The sequence below is a fragment of the Myiozetetes cayanensis genome, unplaced genomic scaffold, assembly GCF_022539395.1.
Source record: "Myiozetetes cayanensis isolate MyiCay16 unplaced genomic scaffold, myiCay2020 scf13, whole genome shotgun sequence".
NCBI classification, from domain to species: Eukaryota; Metazoa; Chordata; class Aves; order Passeriformes; family Tyrannidae; genus Myiozetetes; species Myiozetetes cayanensis.
The window spans coordinates 21950024-21963919 of record NW_026086937.1 but is presented as its reverse complement, the minus strand read 5'-3'; the positions used below and the strand labels follow the sequence as shown (position 1 = coordinate 21963919).

The 13896-nt window shown below is 47.5% G+C and overlaps 1 protein-coding gene across 2 annotated transcripts in view; it reads left to right on the top strand.

Annotated features, from left to right (window-relative positions):
• The window catches only part of SCHIP1 (schwannomin interacting protein 1), a 49491-nt gene extending 45140 nt beyond the window's left edge, over positions 1 to 4351 (top strand). For both annotated transcript variants that reach the window (XM_050308734.1, XM_050308735.1), the window contains 5 exons: positions 1106 to 1223; positions 1829 to 2026; positions 2317 to 2440; positions 3061 to 3154; positions 3684 to 4351. In XM_050308734.1, coding sequence (XP_050164691.1) covers positions 1106 to 1223; positions 1829 to 2026; positions 2317 to 2440; positions 3061 to 3154; positions 3684 to 3735 — 586 coding nt within the window. In that variant the 3' untranslated portion in view covers positions 3736 to 4351. The remainder of the gene's footprint in view (positions 1 to 1105; positions 1224 to 1828; positions 2027 to 2316; positions 2441 to 3060; positions 3155 to 3683) is intronic.
• Positions 4352 to 13896: the final 9545 nt, after the last annotated feature.

Genomic DNA, 13896 nt, shown 5'->3' with positions numbered 1-13896 from the left:
TAAAATTATAATCCTATAATGGTTTGGCTTGGAAGGGACCTTAAAGCTCATCTCATTCCACCCCCTGCCACGGACAGGGCCACCTTCCACTAGCCCAGGTTGCTCCAACCTGGCCTTGGACACTCCCAGGGACGGGGCAGCCACAGCTTCTCTGGGCAACCTTTTCCAAATCCAAAATGAAAACCTGAAGGAAACCTAATTTAGAAAACTTCCTCTCATTTGCTTTGTCCCCTGAGCATCCAAAGATTTTTCTACACAGTTTTAAATTAATATTTTGACATATACATACAAATATATACATTATATATATACATATTTATATATATATATACATAACATATTTAATAGATAGATAACACCACCCTCACCATAAACAATTTCAATTATTAATCCTATGTATTTTATGGTAATAGTGACTAATAAATTCCACTGAAATAAAAGGAAAATAAGAGTTTGTTGCCCCATCCTCAGCAGGTGGTGATGGAATGGGATCTCTCCCCTATGGAAGTGCTTTTCCCTTGTCTCAGCCCACACTGGGATGCCCCTGCCCTGATCCACTGCATCCAGGAAAAAAAAATCATTTTTTTTTCATTCACCTGGGTGGGTTTAATTCAATTTGGGTGGGTTTAATCCACCCAAATCAAGCAGTGGAGTGGAGGGTCCAGAAAACACTGTAATAAATTCTTGAGTTACAGGAGCAGGTCTTAGCCACAAACAGGCTCATCACCCTTCTGAATAAACCACTTCAATCATTCACAAAACATTTTGTAACACGTATTATCATACATGTTATCAATGTATGTTTGTATGTGTGTTTGTATGTATGTTTTAATTTTTTAATTCTTTATAAATGTTATATATTATTACATTCAGTGTATTTTATATATACTCCCTATATTTTATTTGACATGATGAGAGAGTCAGTGAGTAGAGAGAGTTCTGGATGGCAGCAGAACCCGGGTAGTTCTGCAGTCTGTCAATAGATGGTGGTAGAAGCCCTGCTGAGTTTCCAGGAGCTGCTGCATCCTGCCCAGAGCCCTGGGGTGCTGGTGGCTGTCCTGGCTCCAGGGGGACCCTGGTGTCACCCTTGCCTTGCCTCCCCCAGGTTACAAAGTGGGATGAACCTGCAGATCTGCTTTGTGAACGACAGCGGCAGCGACAAGGACAGCGATGCCGACGACAGCAAGACAGAAACCAGCCTGGACACGCCGCTGTCACCCATGGTAGGTCTGGGGGCCCATCCTGGAGCATCCCTGGGGGAGCTGAGAACGAGCTGATGCTGTTAAAACAGCAGTGCCAAACCCCAGGGCAGCGTTCTCAGCCATCAGCAAAGTGTGAGGTGCTGAGGGGCAGATAAAGCACCCCTGCTTGGCACAGAGCTGCTGATGCCTTCACGTGAAGCTTCCTCCTTCCTTCCTTCCTGCCTTTCTTTTTGGCTCTGATAATCATCAGGGCAGTAATGGATAATGGATGGGAGGTGTTATCAGCTCCCAGCAGCTTTCCTCCCCTCTCTTTTCCTGAGTGAAGATGACACTGCAGCCCCAGATGTTTTCCTCCAGCTTAACCCCTGTGTCCTTTCATCACCCGTTGATCTGGTGGCTTCTCTCCCTGTTTAAAGTTGTGTAAATAGCCAAGGAGCTCTGTCTGGGAATCACTCTGATTTTTAGAGATAATCTTGTGGATTAAGATAAAAGAAAAAAAAAAATCTGTGCTTTTTCACAGTTCCTGTAGAAATGATGCCACTTTTAAGTGCCCAAAACAGGTTAAGAAGCCAAGAGCAAATGTCTTTGGGGTGACAGGGCTGTCACAGCTCCATGTGCTTCCCTAGAGCAAGCAGAGCTCGTCCTACTCCGACAGAGACACGACAGAGGAGGAGTCAGAGTCCCTGGACGACATGGACTTCCTCACCAGGCAAAAGAAGCTGCAAGCTGAAGCCAAGATGGCCTTGGCTATGGCAAAGCCCATGGCCAAAATGCAGGTGGAGGTGGAAAAGCAGAACAGGAAGAAATCGCCCGTAGCGGATCTTGTGAGTGGGGGCTGTGGGGTGAGGTGGGGTGGGGTGGGATGGGATGGGATCCCAGAGCACTCCTGCCCTGTTACAGCACTGTCCCCATCACCCTCACCTCCAGTACGTCCAAAACTGCTGCTTCTGCTGGATTTGAAGTCTTGGGTCCAGTGTGGTGTAGAAGGTCGGGCTCACTTTGTGCTGCAGTCGTCGATGCCTTTTGTGAGAGGGGGATGGAAATGGTTCAGAAACACAAATTGAAGAAACTTCAGCTGGAAGAAAAGAGTAAAATATTGACAATTCCTTTGCAGCTGCCACATATGCCTCATATAAGTGAATGCCTGATGAAGAGAAGTTTGAAACCCACGGATCTAAGAGACATGACTATCGGGCAGCTACAAGTGATAGTCAATGATCTGCACTCACAGATAGAAAGTAAGTGAGAACTCTGGAATTATTCTTTGGCATATCCTCTTTAATCAAGAGCAGTTCTCCAGTATATACAGAGAAATGTTGATAACTATACAATATACATAGGAGTATATGTGTGTATATGAGTATATATGTTTATATGAGTATAAATATATTTTTATATATGTATTCTTATATATTAATATATGATTAATTATTATATATTATATATGATCTATTATATATTATTAATTATTATCTTACATATTATATATTATAATATATGATCTATTATATATCAATATATTATTATATGTACATGAAGCATAATATATATAAATACATACAAATATATATAAGAATAAATATATATAGGAATAAATATACACACATATATACACATATATTTATTCTTATATATTCTTGTATATATTTATATGTCATTATTATGTATTTTGAACATCTTTATTTATTTTTATTTATTTATTCTAACTGGAAAGGGCTGTCCAGCCCTGGCACAGCTGCCCAGGGCAGTGGTGGGGGGATTTAAAAGCTGTGTAGATGTGGGGAAGGTTGATGTACAGGCCCCAAACTGGGATTTCCCAGGACATCCCAAACTCCCCCATTTTCTCTCCTGGCTCCAGGCTTGAACGAGGAGCTGGTGCAGCTGCTGCTGATCCGGGACGAGCTGCACACGGAGCAGGATGCCATGCTGGTGGACATCGAGGATCTCACCAGGTGAAGGAGGCTCCTCGGGCTGTTTGGGGCCACTGCCCGTCCCCATCCCCGTGTTTCTGGGGTCACTGCCTGTCCCCATCCCCATCCCTGTGTTTTTGGGGCCACTGCCTGTCCCCATCCCCGTGTTTTTGGGGTCACTGGCTGTCCCCATCCCCGTGTTTTTGGGGTCACTGGCTGTCCCCATCCCCACATTGTTTGGGATCAGTGCCTGTCCCCATCCCAGCATTATTTAGGGACACTGCCTGTCCCCATCCCAGCATTATTTAGGGACACTGCCTGTCCCCATCCCAGCGTTATTTAGGGACACTGCCTGTCCCCTTTGCCACATTTGGGCACACAGTTTTTGGGCTTCCCCGTGGGAGAGGAGGCAAAAATCCCAGCTGAGCCCCAAGCACAGCAGGGTTTGGAGAGAGCCCGAAGGGGCTTTGCTTCCATCTCCAGGGAACACACCCCCTGCTCCTGGAAAACACCACGCTGTGGGTTTCCACCTCCCCCTGGAGCAGGGAATGACGTCCCCTGTGTCCCCCAGGCACGCTGAGAGCCAGCAGAAGCACATGGCAGAGAAGATGCCGGCGAAGTGAAGCTGGAACGCCGGGAGCGGAGATGGAGAGCCCTCCCCCTGCCCCAGGAACCCACTGTCAGCCCATGCCCATGTCTGAAGCTTTATGTCGCTGATTGGCCTCTGCTTCTTAATTTATTTTCTTTTTTTTTTTAATCGTGCCACTAAATATCAGGCGTTTTAATAATATTATTACAAAAAAATAAAAGAAACCTGTACAGTACTTATAACATTATAAAACCACGGGTGAGAAGAGAGGGGAGTTGACCTTTATTTTTGTTCGTTTAGAGATTTTTTTTTTTATTATTTTATTTTTTGGGTTGAACGATATTTTCCCATTGACTACTTTTTTATTCTTCACTGTAGTTTTAAAATGAAGAAAACTGTACTTGACGGTGCTATACAAGTCAAAAAAAGGAAAAAAAAAAAACCAAGAAAAAAAAAAATACATGCCTGCCTCGTAGTGAAGTCGTAGCTTTCAGTAATCTGTATATTTTAATCAGTTCTCAACATTTTGTGAATGTTGACTACCTGACATTCATTTTTAGATGTGCTATTAACACTCGGTCGGGTTCAGAGAGTGGAGAGTTTTATGTATAAAGCTGTAAAATAAAAAGGACAAAACTTGTTTCATATGACACGTCTTTTTGGTGCCGAGTGGTTGATTGGGGTGGCTGATCTGTCATCACCAGAAAGAGCCTTTTTGGTTTTTTTTTTTTTTTTTGGGTGGTCACATGAGAAGAGAGGATTTTTGTGCAGTTACTTATTTGGAAATTCACAATTATGTGTGATGTGGACTTGAGATGCTGCTCTACATTGTTGACATCAGCAAGAACACACCTCAGAATGGCTTTTATTTTGTATTTTATTCTCTGGGCTAAATATTTAAATGGCCTGCCAACGTCAGAAATAAACAAAATAATCTGTGTGCAGAATCCAAGCAGCACATTAAATGTATTAAATACTGAATTTCTCCCTCTGCTGAGCTCCCATTCGGAGCCCAGTGCTGCTTGTCCAGGCTGGGGGACACTGGGACACCAATAAATCTGTCTCCACCCATCCTTTCTTTGATTTAAAGCCCAGCCATGCCCTTCCTGAGCCCCAGCAGACAGGAGTGTTGCTCCCCCCAGCTTTTTACCTTTTAATTCTCATTTCCTCGGGGGCAAATCCATCTCAGCCAAGGCTCTGCCTGATGACTTATTCAGGCTGTTTTCACAAAGCCTGAGCTGCATTAAAATTTCATCCCCTGCCAAGAATGGATTTTATTAAATTACTTTTTTCCCCTTTTTTTTTTTTTTTTTTTTTTTTGGTGGGCTGGGTCAGGGGCTTGGTTTAATTTAGGGTTGTTTTTCCTTTCCTGGGGCTTTCCAGTCCTTGTCCCACAGCCCCATGTCCCACTTTCCTGCTGGGCAGTGTCCCCTGAGCAGGGAAAGATGTTGGGGTGGTTAAGCTGGGAGCCCTCACCTACAGCCCCTATTTTCCTTATTTTTAAATCTAAGCAGAAAAAAATAATATAAATATTGAGGGTGTAGGTTTTCCTGTAGCTCTGGGTGGCTTGAAGCCTTTCCCTGCACATGGAGAGACCTGCTGGATTTATACATTTATATAAAAATATATATTTATATATTATATATATATAATATTTATATAGAATATTTATATATATATATAATATTTATATATATATTTTCACTCTAAGCCACCTCATTTGCAGTGTCTGAACCCAAAACCATCCCCAGGGGACATCAGAAGCAGCTCTTTGGCTGTCGGGGAGGAGGTTCCTGCTGCTGCTTTTAAAGCAGGAAAAGCCCCAAATAGTACAAAAAAATTTGGCTCTCAGCTTGAAGATAAAAAAAGAGAGAAAAATAAAAAAAAAAAGGAAGCCCCACAGCCCCCCCCTGGCATCATCCAGCCCCGGGGGGAGCCATCCCAGGCAGGCTGGAGTGGAATTCCTGTGCTGAAAGTGCCTTTAACTTGCTGGAGAGAACTTGTTATTCCAGTCACCTGCCACTGGTTTTCCCCCTTCTGTCCTTGGGGGGGGTTAGTTGGGGTGTTTTTTTTTAGGAAAAATCATAGGAAAAACCTGGATAACTGCATCTCCTTGGCTGTGAAGGGTGGTGCTGGGAACGCTGTGGGATCGATGGATTAAAGGGTGTTTTTCAAACACGAGGGTCTGGTGTGGTTTCTGAGCTCTTGTCACGGGCAAGATGGATTTTGGCACTTATTTTTGGGTACTGGCCCCCACTTTGTGTCTCCTGTGTCCTGGGTGGGTTTTTTGTTCCTTTCTCTCCTCATCCTCACAGAACAAACCATCTCCCCCCAGTGCCGAACTGGGAATTGTTTTCCTTCCCCAGGCTCACTGTGGGCATCAGGAAAAAATACCTCCTGAGCCAGGGAGTCACCAAAAAACCACCTCCCAGCCCCCTGCATCCGTGTGGGATTAGCTGTGCACATCCACAGGGAACAGCTGCTCTTTGCAGCCCGGGATTTTGGGAGCCCCAAAAATCTTTCAGGAGGATTTTGCGGGGGGTTTGTTCTACCTCTATTATTTTTTTCATTTTTTTTTATTTTAATTTTTTTCTTGATTTTTTTTTTTTTGAGGGGGGGGGGATGCTTTTCTCCCCTGACTGGGGCATTCACAGGGCTCCACTCGTGACTCGTGGTTTCAGCACCGCAACCCTCGGAGCTGAATTCCCCCCCGGAGGCTCCGAGGGCTCTCAGGGTAAAGGTCACTCGGGGTGAGCTCAGCAGGGCCACTAAAAAGCAGCTTCTGTTCTGACAGTGGCCCCTCTCAGGAGCAGGATTTGCCATCCAGCCACTGCTGTTGGCTTTGTCCCTTGCCCATCATTTTTTTCTTTTTTTTTGGGGGGGAAAAAACCAGGAGTTTATTTGGAACAAAATGTTCAAATGGCTGGAAAGTCAAGGAAAGCTCAGGGAAAATGTCACCTGCAGGGATCACGGAACCACAAACAGGCTTGGGTTGCAGGGACCTGAAAGAACATCCCATCCCACCCCCTGCCACAGGCAGGGACATCTCCCACCAGCCCAGGGTGCTCCAACCTGCCCTTGGACACCTCCAGGGATGGAGCAGCCACAGCTTCTCTGGGCAACCTGTGCCAGGGCCTGCCCACCCTCCCAGCCAGCAATTCCTTCCCAATATCCCACCTAACCCTGCCCTCTGGCACTGGGAAGCCATTCCCTGTGTGCTGTCCCTCCATCCCTTGTCCCCAGTCCCTCTCCAGCTCTCCTGGAGCCCCTTTAGGCTCTGGAAGGGACATTTTGGGACAAGGGACAGGCACAGAATTTTGTGCAGTTTGGAAACAATTTTGGAGCTTGTGAGTTTTCAGCTCTCACACCACTGATATTTTCATGCTGCCTGAAAATCTGGGCAGGACAGGACCTGCTCCTTGGTGTGCCATGTCCTGTCCCCATCACACTGCCCTTCCTCAGTCAATCCCCATCCAGGGGGCATCCTGCTTGCTTTTCCTTACCTGCCTCCAGCTGCTCTCAGCCCATAACATTTCTTCACGTTTTGAAGTCCACCTGTTGGTCCTGAACTCACCTGTGCTTGAAAAGCACCAAATGCTGCATTAATATATTAAAAAAAAAAAAATCATTCTCGTGAGATGGGAACCTCCTGCTGACATGAATTACCTCAGCCCTTGGGAACAGGGATGAGCTTTATGAGGCAGCTGCTTCCTCTCAGGGCAGCCTTGTGGTTTGGGTTCCCCTTTTTTTGGTTTTCTCCCTTTTTTTGGGCCTCTCCCACCCCAGCAGCTCATCTCCCTGGGCACAGGGCACTGCCAGGGACTGGCAGCCTGGGAAATCAGAGAAGTTGTGGCTGCTCCATCCCTGGAAATGTCCAAGGGCAGCTTGGAGCACCCTGGGCTGGTGGAAGGTGTCCCTGCCCATGGCAGGGGGTGGAACGAGATGATCCTTAAGCTGCATTCCAACCCCAACCATTCCAGGATTCCATGAAAACCATCCACGCGGTGTTTCTCTTTTCTTATTTCATCCTTCAAAGGAGGAGCATTAATGGATTTATGAGAATTAAGTCCTGAGCAGGTTCAGAGAGGAAGTTTTGGGATGTGGGAACCAAACCTCCTCTGTGTGTCTCCCATTCCCAGCCCACTCAGGGATGTTCCCATTGCTTTGCAGCACTCCCAGGGAAGGGGATTAGCCTGAAGGAGATTGGTTTTTACCTCTTTAAAGCAGACCCAGCCCTGCCAGCCCCGAGGGAGGCTCAGCTTTGCCGAGGGCATCCCCAAGGAAAAGCCGTGGGGGGGTTGTTCCGGTCGGCACTCGTTTCCCCACGGCAGCCCACGCCTCTTCCCACCGAGTTTCTCTTCCCTCTTATCGTAAAACAAAGTGAAACCCACTTGTGAGGGGTCCTTCGTGCTCCATCTGCTGCTCCAGGGGTGGGCAGGGACACCCAGCACAGGGCAGGGCGTTTGGCAGCAGGGACCAGATCTGGTGCCAAAGCAGCTTTTCCTGATTGGATTTGGGATTAGACCTTCCCTCTGCCCTTGTATCAGCCATCAGCTCCTTCTTGGGGGTAAAATATTATTTTTTAAATTCTCTGAGCCTTGGAGGGGGGAAAAAAAGCAAAATAATTTATCCCAGTTCTTGGTGGTGCCAAAGGTTCTGAGCCACCACAGCCTCTCCTGGTCCCTGGCTCGGAGGATCTGAGGGAAAACCGGGATTCTGGGAGGCCAAACTGGGATTCTGGGAGGCCAAACTGGGATTCTGGCTCCATTGCCAATGGCAAAATTGCCACGAAGGCCTGGGAGCAGAGCCTGGCCACCACACTGAGCACTGTCACCTCCTGTGAGCAGCACATCTGGGGAAGGACATTCCCCCTCCTCCAAATGAAAAGTGAAAATAGCAGGGCCGAGTGAAAAACAGGAATTGCAGGGTTTCCATGGAGCTGACGGAGCCCTTTCCAGGCAGCCAGCTCAGCACTCCTGTGCTGCCTGGCAGGGCTGTGGGAGGAGGAATTTTCCCAGGTGTTGTCCCCATCCCACCATGGATGGAGGGCTGACACTCCCAGGAGAAATCCCATCAGCCACTCAGGGAATTTTGCTGGAATATCTGGCACTCCTGGCTAAGGGGAATGACCCCCAAAGCCAGAATAAGAGCTGGGAAGGGGCTCTGCAGCTCCAAAGGCACATAGAGATCTATTTTTGGGGAGTGGGGAAGGGATCCTCATCACTACATCAGACCACTCATCCTGCTTCCCACTGCTTGGAAGTGACACCAGCCCACGTGCCCATGCAAGGGTCGAGACCCTGCAGCAGATATTTGGGGTTGGAAGAGGTTGTGCAGTCATTTTTTGGGGTTGCAGCTCAGCTCAGCCAGCCTGGGAAAGGTTTGGGTGTCCTGCAGATCCTGGCAGCTGGATGTCACCACGAGCCCAAAACATCTGCACACAGAAAAAAAACGAATTTCTCCTTCCCCAGGCTCCATCTGCTCCAGGCAGTGAACCCTCAGGACAAACACGGGAAAACAGGACTGACCTGGGAGCATCTCCCAGAGCCCAACTCACGTGAACCCCTTTTAAACTTTCTGTGCTCCCCATAAAACCCAATCATCTGGTTTTTTTCTTTTTTTTTTTTTTCGTAATTGGAAGTGCAATGGCAGGAGGGTCATCCCCCAGGGCTGTGCTGAGCCAGCTCTCAGGCAGCAGCTTCCTCCTGCAGCAGAGGAAGCCCCAGATGTCACCAGAGGGGGTTCCTGCCCCCCCTGTGCCAACGGGCACCAACCACAGCCGGCCCCAGGTGCCACCACGCCCCTGGAATCACCACAGAATCCTGGGATGCTGAGCACACAGCCAGGAATTCCTCCCAGTATCCCATCTCTGGCAGTGGGAAGCCACTCCCTGTCCCTGCAGGCCCTTGTCCAAAGTCCCTCTCCAGCTTTCTCGTAGCTTTGCCACCTTCCCCACCTTCCCCACGAAGCCCTGGGGGTAATTCCTCACCCAGGGGTATTAAAACAATCAAACTGTGTCCCTGCAGAGAATCCAAACTGCCAGGGGAGTGCCTGACCCACAGGGGAGCCAACACTGCTGAAATCCAGGGAATCCAGGGAACAGCTTTCCTGGGGGACTGACTGGTGCTTGAAGAACTCCGACCAGCTCCGTGTCCTTGGGCCTGGAGCCTGGTTCCCTCTCTGAGCAGGGAATTCTCTGCCCATGAGTCATGGCAGCAGCTCTGGGGGCATCCCCAGGCACTGCAGACAGTGACATCTCAGCCTGGCCTCTCAGCTGCTGACTCACCAGCTGGTTCTGCTCCTCCAGCACAGGCTGGAGGAATCAATCCACTGTCAAGGGACTCAAAAAGTCATGTTGCATCAAAGGCATGCAAAAAAACCCCACTGATGAAGCTGCTGGTCACCCAATATCAACTTTTTTTTCTTTGTCTCCAGGTGCAAAACCAGTGCCAGGGCAAAGGCAAGAGCAGGGAGGAGAGAGCAAAGCTCCAGTGAGCCCTTTGTCCCATCCCCGCTCTCCTCCTGCCTGGCCATGGCATCTGCACCCACAGGCAGCAGATTCCAGGGGGGGATGAGAGAGCAGAAAATAAGAAACCAAGTGAACCCAGAGGCGAGAAACTCTGCAGTGTGTGAAAACTGAAAGTGAGAGAGAAGGAGCTCCCCCGAAAGTGCCCACGGGACACGGGCACGGCTGGCACGGCCCGGGACTCACCCGGTGCTTTCAGGGCTGGGGGCAGAGCAGGCACAGGGAAGGGGGAGCTCAGGGGTTCCCAAAGCCCTGGGGGGATGGGCAGAGCAGGCACAGGGAAGGGGGAGCTCAGGGGTTCCCAAAGCCCTGGGGGGATGGGCAGCAGAGGCATCACCACCCCGTGCTCTGAGGCAGGAGCAGGGGGTGCACCCACTGAAGCTCCATCCAGCCCTTGATGGTCCCTCAAGGAGCTTTTAATTTCTATTAATGCTGTGAAATTCGAAAATAAACCCCATGGATGGAGAGTTTTACCCCTATGGAGTCACAGCCATGGAATGGTTTGGGTTGGAAGGGACCTTAAAGCCCATCCAGTGCCACCCCTGCCACAGGCAGGGACACCTTCCATTAGCTCAGGATGCTCCAACCTGGCCTTGGACACTTCCAGGGATGGGGCAGCCACAGCTTCTCTGGAAAACCCGCTCCAGGACCTCCCCACCCTCCCAGGGAAGAATTCCTCCCCAGTATCTAATCCTCCCATCTCGGTGTGAGAAGTTTCCTGTCCACAACATACCCATTCCGACACCTGTGTGCTTTTAGGGAGCCACAACTCCTATCCAGTGGCACTCACCAGCTCCACACCTTTCCCAGGAATGGTCCTACCTCGGAAAGTGGATTCCAGCTTTGGAGAGGAGCCTGAAAATTTGGGGGCCCCATCCTGGCTGGTCCCTCAGGACACAGGGTGTCAGCAGGGAGCTGCAGTGGAGAGCAGAGATGCTGCAGGACACGGCAGGACCACGGGGAAAACCGCAGGAATTCCTGGAGAACCTGGAAGAGAGAAGAGCCAAGACGTGCAGGTGACTGAGCCAGGTTCCAGCACCCAACTGCCAGGGCAGAAAAGCATCAGGAGCACCATTTAATCCCACACTGAGGAAATCTCAGCACAAGCAGCTGTTTGGGATTCCTTGTTTCAGGGGATTCCACAGAGAACCAGCACCAGCAGCCAAAAAAAACCACCAGGAAAGTTCCTTTCAAGTCCTCACTCTCCTATTTCGTGGAGCCAGCAGCTCCCAGCCCAGCCCAGAAGCAACACTTCTGTCAGGGAGGCTGTTCTGGTGATACAACAGACCCTGGATCTTCCAAAAAAATTGGCCAGGAGAAAAAAAAAAAAAAAGATTCAATATTCCACACAGTCTAAGAGTGGCAAAGAGTGTAAAAAATACTCTGTTGTTGAACAAGAAATCCAGAAATCCTATTCCACACAATATTTCACCCATTTTTTATGCAGCAACCATCTCCAGTTAACTGTCAGCTGAGCTGGGATTTAATCTTCCTGCAGCTTTAATTTCTATATGTCTGTAATTATTCCATAATTATACACACTAAAATATTGCCTAATTATAATCACAGGAAATAGGACTCCCCTACAAATAACCAAACTCTTCCCACTGAAGATTTGTTACCACATGACCTTCACAGAGGGTTTGGTGTCTGGGCCCTTAGAATGGGGAAAACTCCCTTGATTTGTCAGGTCACAGCAGAAAAAAAATCACACCCAGCGAGAAATCCGGGTGGGAAACATCCCTGAACGTCATTTCCCTCAAGGAAAACGCTGATTGTGTGTAAATGGTCTTCGCTTACCTCGGTCTTGGAGAGGGAGACGAAGGCAAAAATGAGATTTGTATTTATCAGAGGGCAGAGAAGCCAAGGCAAGACTGAAACAAAAGCAGCCATTTCCAGGAACCTCCCAGTTTTTTCGAAGAGCGTGGCTGGAGAAGATCCCATTTCTCATCACTGGCCTCAAAAGCGAACTGAGCTCCACTCCTGGAGTTTGGGTGTTTTTTTTTTTTTTTTCTTAAGGGGTTTCTTTCTTATTTCTGTTCTCCCTTTCTTTTTCGAGGAGGATTTTGAAGTATTGATTTGCTTGAGGATTTCCCTGGCTCCTGGTTTCCCCTAATTTGGATTACAGCAGAGCCAAAATGCAGTTTAACAGCAAGACCAAATATGGTTCTTCTTTGTCTCTGGGTGTTGGATCAGCAAAAAAAAAACCCAATAAAAAAAAAGTTTTAAAATTGAAATTGGCCTTTAAAATTGAAATAAAGCCAGTGGAATTACATTTTCTCATGTGAACTAATACATCTTCTAAGAGCTTTAATAGACCTTAGTATGCAATTACTGCACAGAATCTCTAAATGAGGAGATGACACAGCCTTGTCTTTCTTGTTTTAATAATAAATTCATCTCTCCACCTTTATAATCCCTCATCTGCCTGATGAGATCAGGCACCTGAGATTGAGACACAATATCTTCATTACATCCAACTCCCCAAGATAATATCAAATGGCAATCTGTATATATTATCTATATATAAAAATATATTATAAAATATATAAATAAATATAGGTAAATATCTCTCTATATAAAAATATTTTCATATAAAAATATATATATATATATATAAATGTAATGCTATATTAGGGAGGCACTGGCTCAGGTTGCCCAGAAAAGCTGTAAAGTCTCTTCTAACCCAAACCATTCCATGATTCTCTGATTCTAATTCTGATGAGGAATTTTTTTTTCCTGCTAAGAGAAGAGATCCTTCTGTCTCCTCCTTCATCTCAAAGAATCCTCTGTCTGACCAGGCTTGAGCAGGAATGAAGCACTTTGGCAATTACTGTTCATAATAATTATATTAGGATAAGCCAATGTATGATATGTTATGATATATTATATTAAAATAGGATATTTGCTCTTTGAGCAGCTCTGTGTCTGTCTTCTCTAATGGATTGGGAATAATTCTGGATTTGTGGGTTGGGCTTTGATGTCCCTTTGTGTTTAAATCATAGAATCATAAAATTATGGAATGGTTTGGCTTGGAAGGGTCCTTAAAGCCCACCCAGTGTCCCCCTGCCATGGGCAGGGACATCTTCCACCAGCCCAGGTTGCTCCAAGCCCCATCCAACCTGGCCTGGGACACTCCCAGGGATGGAGCAGCCACCACAAGGATTACAGGACATGTATAAAAGATAAAATTTGGATATATTCCGATTTCTCAGCCAATTAAACCCACCCCACGTCTCAGTAACACTTTCCCCAACTGCTGGGCTGAGGGAGCAGGGGCCAGGAAAGCTCCCCTGCTTTGGAAACCCTGGAACCAACAGGACATTCCCGGCACTCAGAGACCTCTGAAGGTGTTTGAGGGAAATATTCCCCCTTTTGGACAAAGAACTCCTGCTAAAATCCCAGCAGGAGCTCAAGTGCAGCACAGGAACACCGTGGAAAAGAAACTTGCCCAAAGCTGATGGGAAACCTCATGCCCTGAGTGCTGGGACAGAACCTCCGGCAGAGAAACCTGGAAAGCTGAAGTGATGCCTTTTCAAGAACACCCCTCTGAGCACATCCCGAAGTCCTCTTTCACTTTTGGGTCAGAAAAAAAGACTATTGTGTCTCCTACACAGGCTGAAAACCACACAGCCCACAGAGGAATGACGGGAGCAGAAGTGGAAAACA